Here is a 16,735-nt window from a genome sequence, read left to right on the forward strand (position 1 = left end):
GTAAAGATAAAATAAAATTGTGAGAGCTAGCCCCATTATAAAGTAGATATTTCCGTCTCGAACAAAATTATCTCCCTACTTTTGACCATTGATATTAGCCGCATTAAATATATATATAGGTAAAATTATTTATGTAGCTGCTGTATGTACAACAATTAATTTTGACCATTGATTTTTCACATTTAATGTTTTTACCCACTTTTGTAAGATTATAATTTTCCAAATTTAATTATGGTACATATAGCAGCGGAAAAAATGACAATTCCATATATATAGGGAAAGGATTATATTCCATATATATATATATATATATATATATATATATATATATATATATATATATATATATATTTGTCCATACCTCAACGATCTTTGTCCCTTTGATATAATTTATTAGCTGCAATGGAAGCAAAGGAAATCCCAGAAGTGGTGCTAAACTCAGGCCATAAGATGCCAATGCTAGGTTTTGGTACAGGAACGGTACCCTTACCACCATCTCATGAGCTCATCCCTGCTTTGATTGCTGCCATCCAAGCTGGCTATAGGCATTTTGACACTGCAGCTTATTATGGTTCTGAGGAATCCCTTGGAATTGCAATTGCACAAGCACTTGAGCAAGGTCTTATTAAGAGTCGTTGTGAGATTTTTGTCACTACCAAGCTATGGTGCACTGATGCTCATCCTGCTCTTGTGATTCCAGCACTCAAGAGCTCTCTAGAGTAATTCTACTATCCTTTAAGCGAATGGATCATTCTCATGTCACTTGACACGATCTGATGTAATACGATTATAAATCAATAATAATTTATCTATTTTAACAGTTTTCTTTTATCTTTAATTATTTTTATTTATGATGATTGAGATTGTGTCACGTAAGGTCATGTGACATGAGATTGAGAATCCATTCCCATCCATCAATTTTATTGTTATAATTTAGAAATAGAAAATGAAATTCTCTTGATTTTTGTTGATTATATGTGTTGGGTTTGATTTTCTCTATTTTTTTTGTTCTTGACATTCTATAAGGAGGTTGGGCCTAGAGTATGTGGATCTTTACCTGATCCATTTTCCAGTGAGGTTGAGACAAGGGGTTAAAGGGGCTAAGTATGAAAAAGGAGACATTCTTCCTTTTGACATGAAAGGGACATGGGAAGTCATGGAACAGTGCTCTAAATTGGGCTTGGCCAAGTCTATTGGTGTAAGCAATTTTGGTGTCAAAAAGCTTTCTGAACTCCTACAAATTGCAACTATTCCTCCTGCTGTTGATCAGGTATGCTTCTATTACTAGTGTGACCTCAATTTACAAAAATGTTCACATTTCGTTTGCTTATATAATTATGGACATATGTGTATTTGATTGGGAATGAGGCTTCTGGGCTTAGGGAAAATGGCCAAGCAGAGGTGAGCCCTTGACCTGGACCAACCATCATCTTGAAAATGCCCCTTAAAACTTGTTATTGTTTGATGTTGGTTATTAATTCACAAATTGCTTTGTAATTGTCCATTTGATTAGGTATTTCAAGAAATCAACTGTATGGTAAATAAAAATTAATTCGTAAAAGAGAAATGATAGTGATACATTAGTATACTAATTGCCATTCCCTTCTTAACAACTCTTATTATTATTGAATGAAATCTCATAATAATATACTAGCATGAGATTTAATAGAGATTTGTGAATGGTTTTAGAGATTTTTCAATAGTCCCATTTCATTTATATAAGAGGTTAGTTGGTGTGGACCCCAGACATCAAGATGAGGATTTAGAAATTGTTGGACCAACAGGGGATGTTCATAGCAAGAAGAGACCATCTGAGCAACAAAATTAAGTCAACTTAGACCCTACAACTTAACTAAAAACTTTACGGTATTAGGTTATGAGTCCTTCTAATTATATCATACTCATTTAGTCCATTATTAATCAATATAAGATTTCACTAACTCACACTTGAATTTCGAAAGCATAGACCACAATGACTATTGCTGCTTGTGATGGTCTCCTTCAAAAGTGGGTCTAAAAAAACGAGAATGAGTTAAAAGGGCATTTGAAGGTTTGAATGTGAGGTTAGTTGAATAATAGAAAGAAAATTGTATTAAAAGGTTAGAATAAGTAGGACACAATTAAGAACAAAATCAAGAAATAATATAAAGAATCCAACATGAGTAATATGAGCATAACAACCCACACGTAAGGGTATAGATAGGAGATAATATAATGGATCCCATTACCATATGAGTAATACGAGCAGAACAACAATAAGGTATAGTAGGATTACACGGGTAATTAGAGAATCGAATATTTCAGGAATAATAGAAATATGTTTCTTGGCACGGGAAAAGAGCGAGAAGGAGAAGTATTACATGTCATATTTACCGGGAGAAATGGGATGGAAAGCTGTTTTATTTGATTAGCAGATAGCGATGGAACAATAGTTGAAAAATTGACACGGAGGATCCAAAGTTTAGGCTGATAAGATGTCAACAAAGATTTGTAAATGACTTTAAAACTTTATCAACAATCCCATTCTATTTACCTAAGATTTATTATCACTAATTGTGAATATATGAAACTATATATAATCCATGATATTGAGAAGGGTTTAATGTTTCTCTAAATATGAGGGGATAACTTATCTCTTGCACATATATCTACGTGGATAGTCATTCACTCCAATATTTGTGTAGGAGATAACTTATCTCCTGCTTAGATGAGAATCATTAATCTCTTTTTTAGAAACCGAAACATTAATCTTTCTATATTAAAATTATATATAAATTAAATCTTAATTTATTGTAAATCATAAAAAAAAATGAGTCTAAGTTATATAGTTCATATTTCTCTTTTTTTCTTTTAAATATTCTAATCGGTTCATCGTTTTGCGACTAGTCTGATTCGGAGTGGATCGTCTAGGATTAAGGCTTTAAATCTCTCCCAAAGATTGTAATGGAGAAGATCAAATAGATGCTCTCATCCCCACCTGCTCAGCTCTCATACACCAACTGAGCTATCATCATTTGATATATTTCTCTTATTTGAATAATCTTACAAGTGAAAAAAAAAAATGATCATCGAAGTTATAAGAAAAAAAGGAAAGGAGTTAGGAATCAGTCTAAATAAATGGTAAAGTATATGACTTACACAGGACTTGTGAAACAAATGGCACTGTTGTATTCTTTAATAATTAGTTTGAAAATACCATAAAAAAAAAAAACTAATTTCCACATGAATTCTCAGCTTTATGTTCTGTCATTCATCCAAAAGTAAAATGCATTGTTTGCAGGTGGAAATGAACGCTGCATGGCAGCAGGAAAATCTGAGAAAATTCTGCAAAGAGAATGGAATTCACGTGAGTGCATGGTCCCCTTTGGGAGCTAATGGAGCTCAGTGGGGTTCACTTGCTGTCATGGACAGTCCAATCCTAAAGGACATTGCATTTACTGTGGGCAAAACTGTAGCACAGGTGATTTTTCTCACTCGGATTTCTTTGCTTTTCCATCATACAAAGTTTTGGTTTTGTTTGTGAGGAAAGATATTCTCACTACCAAAATTTTTCACAATCAACTTATTATCTATCTAATCACCGTTAGATTAATATTTTCTCTCTCTTCAAAAACTTTTTAACATTCTCTCTCTTTGATCCAATGGTGATGTGATGGGTAGTAAGTTAGTAGTGAGAATTTTTAGTAATTAGAATATCCTTAGTCTTTGTTTGTTGCCTAACTAATAGATAGTGAGTTTTGGAATAATGGTAAGCTTGTTTCTTGTAATAAAGTTACCGGTTTAAATTTTGGAAAATATTCCCATGCTATGAGATAGTGAATCAATCACCTCTTGGGTAGTATAGATCAGATGATCAGAATCTTTATTAGGAAACAATTGATTTTAATTTCTTTTTCGTTCTATTCCTTAATTCTTGGATTGTATGTGACCAATCTTTTAAACTGAAGAATTGAATAAAATTAGTTTTGTAATTAAAACCGGATTACAAAATGGAACTAAAATGATTAAGTAACAAATATCAATAATGAAAAGATCTTGAAATTCTTAATTCATGAACTTCAGCAATTCACATCCCTGTGTTTTACCACTGGTAAGACACTTTCATCACAGAATTTGAACTACTAAAGTTATTTTGCTGAAATTTTCCAATTCCAGTTTTAATCCCCAAAAGAATTATTTCTCAAGGTCTTTTGAATCTTTATCCAAAAAATGTCAAATTCTTCCTCTGGTTATCCCTAACCTAAAGGGTTCAATTAGCAAGAATGCATTCACTTGATTTCTCAATCATAATTCTTGCAAGAATGTTCAAGAATCTTTCCCAAGATTTCTTGAAACTAAAAGAGTTGCTAATCAAATGAAATAAAAGAAGTCATAACAATGTTTAGTAAAAAAAAAAAAAGATTTATCCAATCATCTTGAATTCCAGAAAAGAAAAAATTTAGCTAGCCATATTATCAAGAACAAAACTAAAAATTCTAAAATTGAAGTAACATGCATTATCAAATGCAAAAGGGAAAGGAAAAGTAGAGTGCAATTGTTGGGATATCAAGTGTGATGAGTCCCACATTGGTTGGTAATGAGCTAAGTGAAGAGTATATAAGTGAAAGGACCCATGAACCCAATACCTTAAGGTTTTGGGTTGAGACATGGTGTCGGATCCAGTTGCTACGGTTGGTGTAGCCTTAGCTCATTGGTGGTGGCCCCTGTAACATCCCCAGCCTCGAGCCGGTTCAATTAACATACATATGATACAAACAGAAACAGCGGAAGACTTAACTTACGAAAATACGAACTAACTTTTTCTTTTTCTTTAATCCTTTTTCACATGACATATCACATTGCATACTTCTTCTAATTTAATTCTTATTTTACGGAGACGAAAATCGGACAGAGTAACCTCTGTAAATCGGACAACTGGGGATTTTCCAATCCCACACTCAAGAGTTCCTGATAGACAGTTTAAACAATATATATTTCCAGAAGTACCAGTCATGCAAATATACTCAGATACCCATCTATGGGCGCATGCTGAACTTGGCTCCGTGCCACAAATCTAATAGCATGCAATCCAATACATAACATAACTGAATACTACATAGTCATATCATCATGCCTGAATACATAAATATACAAGTATTGAATATGAACACTATGCAACAATACATCTTCTCCAAAAATACGTCTAAAACAAATAGTAGCATCCGACCACCCAGAACTCCACATCCTCATACTAGTACCTCTAGCCACGGTTAGTGTCCTTGTCCCATGAGGCTCTTCAATTAACTGTGTTCCTGAAATCATATCCCCAAACGGGGTTAGAGACGAATCTCTAGTAAACTCCAGGTTTATGGAAAACCCTCCATACCCTGGGCTCACTTCCTGCATGACAGTCAGATACATAATATACAAAACACCATATAAACAATTATCATAACTGAACAAAGCATATATACATATCTTATCAAAGACAAACGCAGTCATTCCCAAGGGATGACCCCAAGCGAAAATCAACACGCGTAACAAATATCTTTTACAAAAATCATCACAATACTCACATCAGAACAAAACGTGTTATATCAGAGACGTACGCAATCGTTCCCAAGGGATGACCCCAAGCGGAAATCTACGTACGTAACAAATATCATTTACAAAATCATCATACATATCCCATAAAACATGTCATATAATCAAATATCATAACCAAACAAAACATATACACATATCTTATCAGAAACGTACGCAGTTATTCCCAAGGGAGGACCCCAAGCGGAAATCAACGCACGTGTTCCCAAGGGAGGACCCCAAGCGGAACCAGAACATATCAGAGGCGTACGCAATCATTCCCAAGGGATGACCCCAAGCGGAAATCAACGCACGTGTTCCCGAGGGAGGACCCCAAAGCGGAACCAGAACATATCAGAGGCATACGCAGTCATTCCCAAGGGAGGACCCAAGCGGAAATCAACGCACGTGTTCCCGAGGGAGGACCCCAAAGCGGAACCAGAACATATCAGAGGCGTACGCAGTCATTCCCAAGGGAGGACCCCAAGCGGAATTCAACGCACGTGTTCCCGAGGGAGGACCCCAAAGCGGAACCAGAACATATCAGAGGCGTACGCAGTCATTCCCAAGGGAGGAGACCCCAAGCGGAAATCAACGCACGTGTTCCCGAGGGAGGACCCCAAAGCGAAACCAGAACATATCAAAGGCGTACACCATCAGTCCCGAGGGAGGACCCCAAAGCGAACATCCGGGTACTATACAATCAATGGCCAGATATTGTTACAGAAATCATATTACAGAAGTCATATCATAACAAAACATATCATATTAACACATATCAAAGTAAATACATCAAAACAAAACATATCATATTATCATATAGCTCTATATGAATGCATCTATATCATATATCTCATACATATCATACAACCTGACCACAGTCCGTACACTATGGCGGAACACAAAGTAGGAGCGAACCCCATAAACATAGAGCTTACCTCTTGGAGCTTTACAATTTGCTTACTTGAAGAACAAGCTACTTATCATGCTCCACGAGAATCCAAACGTTCACAGTCCCTAGGTACACCTAGAGAAGGAATTCAACACAAAACTCAATAAAATGATATAATGCCATGTAAATATACAAGACACACACTTTATTGTTTATTTTCTTTTTACTTAATCATATTAAGTCATGAGTGGGTGGTTCTTTGTTCAATAAATCCCCACAAAATTTCACATATTCACTTAGTCTTAGGATAGTCCCAACTTAAGGCAGAATGCCCATTACAATGGAGCTATAAGATTTCTCTTTGTCTAGTGCCTAAACCCAAGCTTAGCCACCTATATAAATTATTTTACGCATATAAGTGTTCTCACTTTGCGAAATAATATCTCCGAACATATACCTCCTTTGAAAATGGCTAAAACTCATTTTAAGGTCATACAAAGGAGCTACCTTATTTTCTTTTTTATTTCACCAAAGCGAAGGCCCATACACCTTAGAATATTATTCCACGCATAACAGTATGCTCGATTTGTAAAACAGTAACTCATAGTACATACTTCCTTTGTAAATAGCTAAGAGGCACATAAAGGAATTCATGCCAACTTCATGATTCCAATGCTTTAGTCCATCAAATTCAAGCTTATCACACACCTCTAATCCAAGATTCATTAATTCATATATATACGGTACTACGGTACTGTTCATCTCTACAATACTATTCATGTATACGTCACTATTCAAAACTATGATATCTTTAATTTTTCAGATACATTTTCACCATTAAAATTCTCATCTAAACACTTTTCTCAACATGAGCTAAACCTGAATCAAGCTCTAACATGCTCAATCAAACCAAATTTTCAAAATGAAACCATAAACTCAATCTTCATAAAAACATGAAAAGGAAGGGAATTTCTTACCACAATGCACTCTAAAACAAAGGATAGATGAGTATCTAAGCTCCCATGGCCTCAAGCTCCATCAAAATCCATCTTTTCCATGAAATTCGAAATCTTTGGAGGAGGAGATCTCTCTCTACAGTGAAACCCACCCAGAAATACTAGTACCAATGGATTCCTCTCGAAATTTCTCACAAGTTTGGCTTTGGAACGGAGTGATTTGGAGGTCTCTAGCTCTCTCTACGAATTTTGGAAGGTTTTTATTCAAAACCTCCATTTCTCTCATTTTGCTCTCTGTCCGACGACGAAGAAGAATGGGGAAACAGTGACTCACTACTCACTTAAGAGTGAGTTTATTTTACTAGTGGGTATAAGCTTATCTATCTATGCACCTCCATTTATTACCAAACTTCACCCAAAAGACTAGAATATTTTTCTAGTCACTTTTCTATATTTACTTTCACTTTTTGGATAACTTTATTTACCTGCATTTTTACCACTTAACTGTCATTTTAACTTTTTTTTTTTCACCAAAGGTGACTTTATTTCTTTTACTTCTAATTATTCTTCAATATTAAATCCACAATTACTAGTGAGGGTTATTATAGCCCCCGCCACGGGCTTCCCCTGGACCCGCTTGACATTGGAGTTTGAGGGAAAGAATTTCCCAATAGTGGTATCAGAGCCAAAGGTTTGGCTGGGCCGGGTATTTAGAGATGGTGATGTTTCAAGGCCTCCGCAGAAGGCTAGTGTGACTCCAATACGTAAAGAAAAAAGACTTCCGCAGAAGTTGCCCTTAAGGGGGAGCATAATGTTGGGTCTCATACTTGAGGGGAAGATGTTGGAAGTATTCAAGTATGAGTTATAAAGAAGTACCACATCGACTAGACATAGACCAAGTGATGACTATATAACTGCAAAAAGACCCATAAACCTACAGCCTTAAAGTTTTGGGTTAAAATGTGGTGTCGGCCCACTTATTGTGGTTTATCGCTTGGCCCATAGATGTATCTCTTGCAATGGATTTTGGGCTCCCCGTACCATTCTTAACAGCAGTAAGTTACAAACCAGTATTTCTTGAAATGAAAAACTCCTAATACTAGAACTACTCATAATTGCAGAATTTCAAAGCTTGCATGTGTTGGATCTTTGATATCTCTAGAAAGAAGCTTGTCAATTCCCTTTCTTCAAGAGTCAGAATACTAATACACCAAGTTTAACAAAATGTGCAAGAAGATTCTAAAGAAAAATTCTCTCTCAACTAAAAACGAAAATTAATAGACTTCAATGTGTATATCACACTCAGAAAACGCCTATTAACTAAAAAAAAAAAAACTAAAAATCATCCAAAGTACTACTGGATGTGCTTCTTTTTGTTCATCAAATGGTTCAGAATTGTTCCAGCCTTACATCTCACCCACATGGCCTTCTTTTTTTTCTTATCTGAAAGCAATGAGGTAAAATTTTGTAAGTAAAAATACAATTACTTTCATTATTTTACCTTTTCCTCAAATGGGCCATATTGGTTCTCTTTAGTCCCAATTACCAGTATTTTCAACACTCTACAGTCAAGATAAAACAGAAATCAGCCCATTAAATTAAGTACAATTCATTGCAAACATCAACTTATTTTTATGATTATTTCTTTAGAAAATCATCTTTTTTTTTTCTATTTTTGGTAAGTGAATAGTTATTCCCGTTACACAAAAAAAATATGCTCCAAATTTGAAAACAATTTTTTGTTGTTGTAAAAATGTAAAAATAAAGCTACATATGATTAATACTGATCCCTATCCTCTAGTTTGGATTGTACACCGGAAGTTGTCAATTTTGACTTTTTGTTGGCTATCTAATCTTATTTTTTGAAAAATAGTTATGTCATGCTTGAGTTTAATTACAGCATGACAACTAAAGAAAAAAGCAAACCACCCTCGTCCATGTGAAATTTACTCTGCTATTGCAGGTTGCATTAAGATGGATAATAGAGCAAGGTGTTACTCCAATAGTGAAGAGCTTCAACAAAGAGAGAATGAAAGAAAATATTAAAATATTTGATTGGAAGCTGAGCGATGTTGATTTGGAGAAAACCAATCAAATACCTCAATACAGGGCTTTCAAAGGAGAACGTTTTGTCTCTGAAAATGGACCTTACAAAACTATTGAAGATCTTTGGGAGTGACAAGACATGAATCTCTAGAATACTCTTTGCCTCCTTCCCTTTATATATTGAAGGAGAAAACTATGTATGTCAGTTCCTTTAAAAACTATACTTAAATAAACAAGTTTAATAAGAGAATAATTGTAACAAATCTATGATTTGTTACCTATATGTATGATTATATTTCTATGCAACTTAAACAATCTTTTTCCCATAAATTGCAACAATTATTTACTTAATTTATTCCTTAAAGTATATTTCTGATATGAAATTGATACGAATCCAATAATTAATAATAAGATCCTCAGAGAATAGGTATGCCGTATGTGTATATTGTTTTTTTCTCTTTAAGGATTACATGATCACCAGAGTACATCATGTTGCACTTAATTAGAAACTGAATATATATATATATATATATATATATATATATATATATATATATATATATATATATATATATATATATATATTCATCTCTTTTTAAATTATATTGTTTTATATATGAATTTAGTTTACATCAAAACGCATGAAGACAAAAACATATAGAAGTGGTGCCTTTTTCTCTCTTGGTATTTTAAAATTCGACATGTTCATCGCTTCGATTGAGGTACTAAGTCATTAGATCATTGACTCAACTAGTTTAATTAAATTTATATTAAATCATATAATAAATATATTGTAAGATATATTTTGACCAATAATTAAGAATAACCTAATGGTGGCAAGTGATAACACTACTCACTATCATTTGTCTTAAATTTATATTATATTATAAAATAAATATATTATAAGATATATTTTAACTAACAATTAAGGGTAGTCTAATGATAAGTGGTAACACTACTCACTCCCACAGGCTGAGTTCGATTCCCGACCACTCACAGCCTACGGGGGTGAGTAATGTTATCACTTATCACTAAACTCACCCAATAATTTGATAAAGTATTTAAATTTTAAATTAATATGAAAAAGTTGCCTTTTTATGTCACTACGGTCAAAATGCCTCGTTTTCAATCCTCTCTACGTGGCACATGCTTTGTCTAAGCAGCATAGTGCCTCATATTTTAAAGTACAATAATTGTCTATTATCAAGTGTGACTTGTGAGTTTCATTCCACATGCCACATAGCCTAGAATGTGGACCCATAATCTCAAACCAAATATCCCAACGAGTGGACACAACATAGGTACCCTCTTTACATTATCACTTTCCTTTGCATTATTTGAAATTAAAGCATCTTTAGGACAAACACTCACCATAGCACTTAACCACTTTAAAAGAGTTGTGCCTTCTATTCCTAGTTACATTTTTGTGGCAAAGTTACAGAAAAACAAAGAAAAAAAAAACATGGCAGGAAAGAAAATCCCAGATGTGTTGCTGAACTCTGGTCACAAAATGCCAGTTATTGGCATGGGAACTTCAGTGGAAAATCGTCCATCAAATGACACCCTTTCTTCTATCTTTGTTGATGCCATTGAAGTGGGTTACCGTCATTTTGATAGTGCTTCTGTTTATGGAACAGAGGAAGCTATAGGCCTAGCTGTGGCCAAAGCTATAGAACTTGGCCTTATAAAGAGTAGAGATGAAGTTTTCATCACTTCAAAGCCATGGAACACAGATGCACATCATGATCTTATTGTCCCAGCTCTCAAGACCACATTAAAGTAACTATAATCTCCTTTTCTCACTTTTTTTGTTGTTGTTGTTGTAGCCTTTTCTCACTTTGTTTCTAATGATCTTAATAGTGTGTTTTTGTTTTCCTTTTATTTATTGTTTTCTCAAAATTAATGTTGCTTAAATTTTTTGTATGTTCTACACGCTATTGTTTAGAAAGCTGAATATGGAGTATGTGGATCTTTATCTGATTCATTGGCCAGTGAGGCTGAGGCATGATCTTGAAAACCCAACAATTTTTTCCAAAGAAGATTTATTGCCCTTTGATATAGAAGGGACGTGGAAAGCCATGGAAGAGTGTTACAAGTTGGGCTTAGCAAAGTCTATTGGCATATGCAATTATGGTACCAAAAAACTCACCAAACTCCTTGAAATAGCCACAATCCCTCCTGCAGTTAATCAGGTATCATAATGTGATTAGTACCCAAAGAGATCTATTTGTTTTTGTACATTGTTATCATCATAGTTGTCTTGTGACTCTTGGCACTTATGGTTATGATGTTATATTATGGTTTTTAAGGTGGAAATGAACCCATCATGGCAGCAAGGGAAACTAAGGGAGTTCTGCAAACAGAAAGGGATTCATGTTAGTGCTTGGTCATCACTTGGAGCTTATAAGATATTTTGGGGTTCAGGAGCAGTCATGGAGAATCAAATCCTCCATGACATAGCAAAGGCAAAAGGGAAGACCATAGCTCAGGTAATTGAACATTATAAACAAGAAAAACTTCTTGTTCATCAATTGTGAGTTTCAATAATTTACACATTCTGAAAAAAATAAACAAATAATTATCAGAAGAAAAAGAAGCCACTGCTTATGGCTTAATCAATCAAACACTTTCAAACACTTTCAAATAGAAACACTCACGGATTCGAATATGGAAAACAAGTATTTTATAAATATGCAAGAATAAGAATGCGTATAAGGATGGTACTGGATTTAATGGGAAATGAATTTTTTTTTTTTTTAAGTTAATGTTCTTGCTACATTAATTCATGGCCATATTGTCATTCCAGGTTGCACTTAGATGGGTGTACCAACAAGGGTCAAGTGCCATGGCTAAGAGCTTCAATAAGGAGAGGATGAAACAGAACCTTGAAATATTTGATTTTGAGCTGAGTGAAGAAGAATTAGAGAAGATTAAACAGATTCCACAGCAAAGGCAATTCACAGGGGACATGTGGCTATCTGAAAATGGATCATGCAAGACCTTGGAAGAACTTTGGGATGGTGATGTTTGAAAATTTCTTCAAAAGTTCAAACTATATTATTGGATATTAATTAGGTAAATAAACTTTAAGATATGAATTCCATGTTATTAGCTTGTCTTATATTAATTAGGTAAATAAACTATATTATTGGATTAGCATTAGCAATCATGGTTGGCTCTGAATTCATATTTAGACCAAGCTAACCTTAGTACTTGCTTTACAAATGTCCTTGATTGAAACCTTGTGTAGCGAGTGATTTAGAGTTGAATAAGAGTATGACATTGATGTAGAGCATTGAGGTTTGGTGTTGCATGTGTCACTCAAATGTAACGTTTTGGTTATGTGGCTGCATTGTCATGCGCCACGCTTCAAAGGTGTGAAATCTCTGTGGCTCTGCCATATTCGTTCCAACTCCAAATAAAACAAAATACTCTTAATGCATATATGATACTGATACACAATGTCGGTTTCAAGCAAGAAATGGTAAACAATAGCTAGTAAATGAGATCACATAACTTTTTGGGTCTCAAGTGTTACTTCTTCTTCCTTTTTTAAGAAAAACATAATAAATAAATACCAAATATACATACATACATGCCTCTTGTCACTTGCCCTTCCATCCTTACCAACAAAAGCAGCAAGCATTGTTGCTGTCACCACCATATTGCACTAACATTCTATGGTAAGTGCTTATGAAATTTGCTTGGTTACTAGGGCTATTTGGAAAAGAACGAATGCATAATATTTCTAAAAAATATTGTTCCTTTGATAAAAAATACAAATATACATCATGAAATATATTTTACAAATCAACCAATTTTCTTGAAAACTCAGTCGGCAACCAAATTAGGGGACAAATAGTCCAGAATACAATAATAATAGCTTACGTGGGTCTTGAATTTTCATTTATGCAACCTAACACGTGGAACAATTGTTGGACATTTTTATTGAAAACTAGAGTCTCGAAGTTAACATGTTAAACAATTGTGGAAAGCTTGAGCGTTGAACCAATACAAGAGAACATGGAACCAAAGAGAGTTCCACATGTAGTACTAAATATCTGGGATAAGATGCCCATGATAGGCCTGGGAAGTGCAACAAGACCTCTTTCACTTCTTGAAACCCTCACCTCAATTTTGGTTGATGCCATTGACATTGGCTACAGATATTTTGACACTGCTGCTATTCTACGAAGCACCGATACTCCGAAATTTTATTTTCCAACGTATTGGATACACATATCGAAAACGTATTGTATCGTATCGACGAATTGACGGTCATATAGAGAATGTATTGGAAACGTATCGAAAATGCCGTGTCGAAACAATGCTTCATAGCTGTTATCTATGATTCCGAAGAACCTCTAGGCCAAGCTGTGTCAAAGGCTTTAGAGCAAGGCCTTATAAAGAATCGTGATGAAGTGTTCATTAATTCAAAGTTATTGAACGCTTATGCCCACCATGACCTTGTTCTCCCAGCTCTCAAGACCACACTCCAGCAAGCATATTTCTCTTGGGACAACCATCAAAATGCCACCTTTTGGCGAGAAAAAAAAAATGTCAAGTCTATTGGTGTTAGCAAATTTGGCATCACAGAGCTCACCCTACTCTTAGAAAATGCCACCATCTCTCAGCAGTTAATGAGGTATAAAAACTTAGCAATAGTTGATTCATTCTGGCACAGTGATGAAGTAAACTCATCGGTGATATGTCTCTTACTTGGCTTTAGGTGGAAATGAACCTATCATGGCATCAGGGGTGTACCGATGAGATCTATAAGCCCACTATGTTCCCGAAGGGGATGAGTCAATGTATGGATAATACCCTTAGCACTGATACAGACCAGGCTAAGAAGTATAAAGCCAAGCGTAAGCAGTGAATAGATAATAAGCAAATGGATGATATGACTAGAGTAAATGGGCAGTATAACGATACATAAGATACCTGTAAGGTGTGCCCATGGGGGCTATTTATAGGGGAAATGGTGTGGGTTGGTGAGGGGGAGGTCAACTCTCCTTGGGATTTACTCCCATGATGCAGTGTTAGGCGTGCTGGCGCTGTCATTGTGGCAGTGCTGCACCCTCTGTATTTTGGCGGTGTCAGCACCACACAAAAGGGGAGTTTCCCTTTGTTGTGTCTGTCGTAGTCGCCTTCGATGGTTAGCGTTCCAAGATGGGACATTTTGGAGTATGCCTTGGACCTGCTGCTACGTTGGGGGTTGAGGAGGTCCATGTCAGCCCTAAGGGCTGACGCGGGGTCACGCCCGATATTGGGCCTGGATAGTTGGGCCACTTTAGTACTTGGGCCATCCGGAACAAGGGGAAACCTAGAGAATTCTGGAAGCAGAAAGGAATCCATGTGAGTGCATGGTCATCACCAGGAGCATACAAAGTATTTTGGGGTTGGCCTACAGTGATGCTAGAAAGAAGGATGTAGTCTAGGTGCAGGTTATCATTACATTTGAAACTATTTTCAATTACAACTAAATATCTTTAGCCAATAAGGTTATGATGATGTTAACTAAACTTGATTACCATTTTGAAATAGCCAAGACTATTGGTCTTTCCATTGTTCCTAGATGTGCATAAAACAAGCTTTAGATTTTTTTTTTTTTTATATATCCTATTATCCTATTAGTCCAATTAGAGCATTGTCAGATCCATTACAGGGGACAATTCTCCCAAGACCATAAATCACATGGTTATCTCGAAGGACTTAAAACCCACCAATTCTTGGATTTTGTGTATTGAAAAAAAAAACATTGGCTATTGTAGTTCCCAATTCCAAGTAACAAAACAGGGCCTTTCTTTATAATCTTCATTGATACATTAAATTATGTCCATAGTTATCAAATGTGGCGGGTTGCGGTTATAGAAATAGCGGAATAGATATGTGACAAAAATAATGACAAAAAGAAACATTTTTTAAAGGCAGAGATAGCAGAAGTGAAAGAGAGACACAGATCGACTAAAAAACCCTTAAATTTTTTCAGTTACACATTTAAATTTAGGACAAAATTGACATTTTGTCTTATGATAGCAATATGGCCGCAAATGCGATCGCAATGGCCGCTATTGCGTTCCGGTGCGGCGCGGCGTGGTTTCTTGCGGAGAGGAAGCGCAATGCCCATACGGCGCTATTGCGGCGCAATTAACTACTATGATTATGTCTAGCATGTATTTAGACAAATTTAGCCAGAAATTGTGAAAATACTGAGATCGTTCTACATGAATATTATTTGCTCTGACATCATAAGTGTTACTATATTGAGATGACAATGCTATACTGAGAATCCATCTCCAAAATGGAGATTATTCAGATAGCACTAAGATGGTGATATCTTATGAGCAAGGTGCAAGTGCCATTGTGAAAAGCTTAAACAAGGAGAGGGTGAAACAACCTTGAAGGATTTGATTAGGAACTGGGACATGAGGAATCGGACAAAATCAGCAAGAGTGCAGAACACAGTCTGTACAAGGCAGAAGAAATGTTTCTACTGAAAATGGACCTTACAAGTCCTTGGAAGAGCTTTGGGACGGCGATCCCAGAACAAAATCTTGTTTAAATAATCAAATGCAGCATATGACTTGATTTTTTTTCATTTTTTCGTTTCTTTTCATACCTTCCACAAAATCATTGTTAATTTCCTAAATCTCATTCAAAAATTGTGAAGAATTAACTTAAGCTATTTAAAAAGGATAAATTAAGCAACTCAGGTGATGAAATTATCCTCCCCTTACAGTTTAGTCTCTAAATTTATTATGTGTATTATTTAATTTTTAAATATGAAACGCTTCTGTCAACTTAGTTTATTTTAATCCGTAAAAGGTATTTATTTAGTATAAATTCTATGTATGCATAATTAATTTAAAAAGTATAGTTGTGTCAGGGAGGTGAGGGAGTCCATGACGGGGAATCATTATTGATAGTCCTCAAGAGTTGAGGCCCATTAAGTGCAAATTGTTCCACAAAACCCATGTTTTGGTTATAAATCACGCCCTTTAACCTTCTTCTTTTCATATAGAGCAACTGTTTTGAATAGTGGACCAGAGCAATGCCGAAAGTGGGAATTAAGGTAGACCTGGAGCAAATTTAACATTATCTTTTTCACATATGACTATTGGGTTAGTTTGCTTTGTTCAGGACACATAAGGCCCATCAAAAGGAACCACAAAATGAAGAGAGAAGAAGGAGTGTTGAGCAGAAAGGAAAAAGAAGTCTGCTATAGTACAACAGCAGTCAAAAGAAGCCATGGGGAGCTGCCACGTCAGCTACAGCA

General features: G+C 35.3%; 2 protein-coding genes, 1 long non-coding RNA gene and 1 pseudogene across 3 annotated transcripts; 3 read left to right on the top strand and 1 right to left on the bottom strand.

Annotated features, from left to right (window-relative positions):
* Positions 1-402: 402 nt before the first annotated feature.
* Positions 403-9,589, top strand: LOC133302478 (methylecgonone reductase-like). Its single transcript, XM_061502259.1, has 4 exons — positions 403-719; positions 1,027-1,270; positions 3,281-3,460; positions 9,374-9,589. Exons 1-4 carry the CDS (start codon positions 403-405, stop codon positions 9,587-9,589), a joined length of 957 nt encoding a protein of 318 aa, XP_061358243.1.
* On the bottom strand, positions 5,024-7,707 carry LOC133302410 (uncharacterized). The gene is made up of 3 exons (XR_009750349.1): positions 7,432-7,707; positions 6,501-6,589; positions 5,024-5,291 (listed from the first exon to the last, which is right to left on the bottom strand). It is a non-coding gene; the product is annotated as an uncharacterized LOC133302410 (long non-coding RNA).
* A 1,224-nt stretch (positions 9,590-10,813) lies between the features above and the next one.
* On the top strand, positions 10,814-12,900 carry LOC133302440 (protein REDOX 2-like). The gene is made up of 4 exons (XM_061502215.1): positions 10,814-11,235; positions 11,402-11,648; positions 11,766-11,945; positions 12,263-12,900. Exons 1-4 carry the CDS (start codon positions 10,919-10,921, stop codon positions 12,485-12,487), a joined length of 969 nt encoding a protein of 322 aa, XP_061358199.1. The 5' UTR covers positions 10,814-10,918; the 3' UTR covers positions 12,488-12,900.
* A 579-nt stretch (positions 12,901-13,479) lies between these two features.
* LOC133302402 (methylecgonone reductase-like) lies at positions 13,480-15,663 on the top strand (annotated as a pseudogene).
* Positions 15,664-16,735: the final 1,072 nt, after the last annotated feature.

This window comes from Gastrolobium bilobum, unplaced genomic scaffold (genome assembly GCF_033153095.1).
Source record: "Gastrolobium bilobum isolate Gb01-03AN ecotype WA unplaced genomic scaffold, APGP_CSIRO_Gbil_v1 utg11042, whole genome shotgun sequence".
Classification (NCBI taxonomy): Eukaryota; Viridiplantae; Streptophyta; class Magnoliopsida; order Fabales; family Fabaceae; genus Gastrolobium; species Gastrolobium bilobum.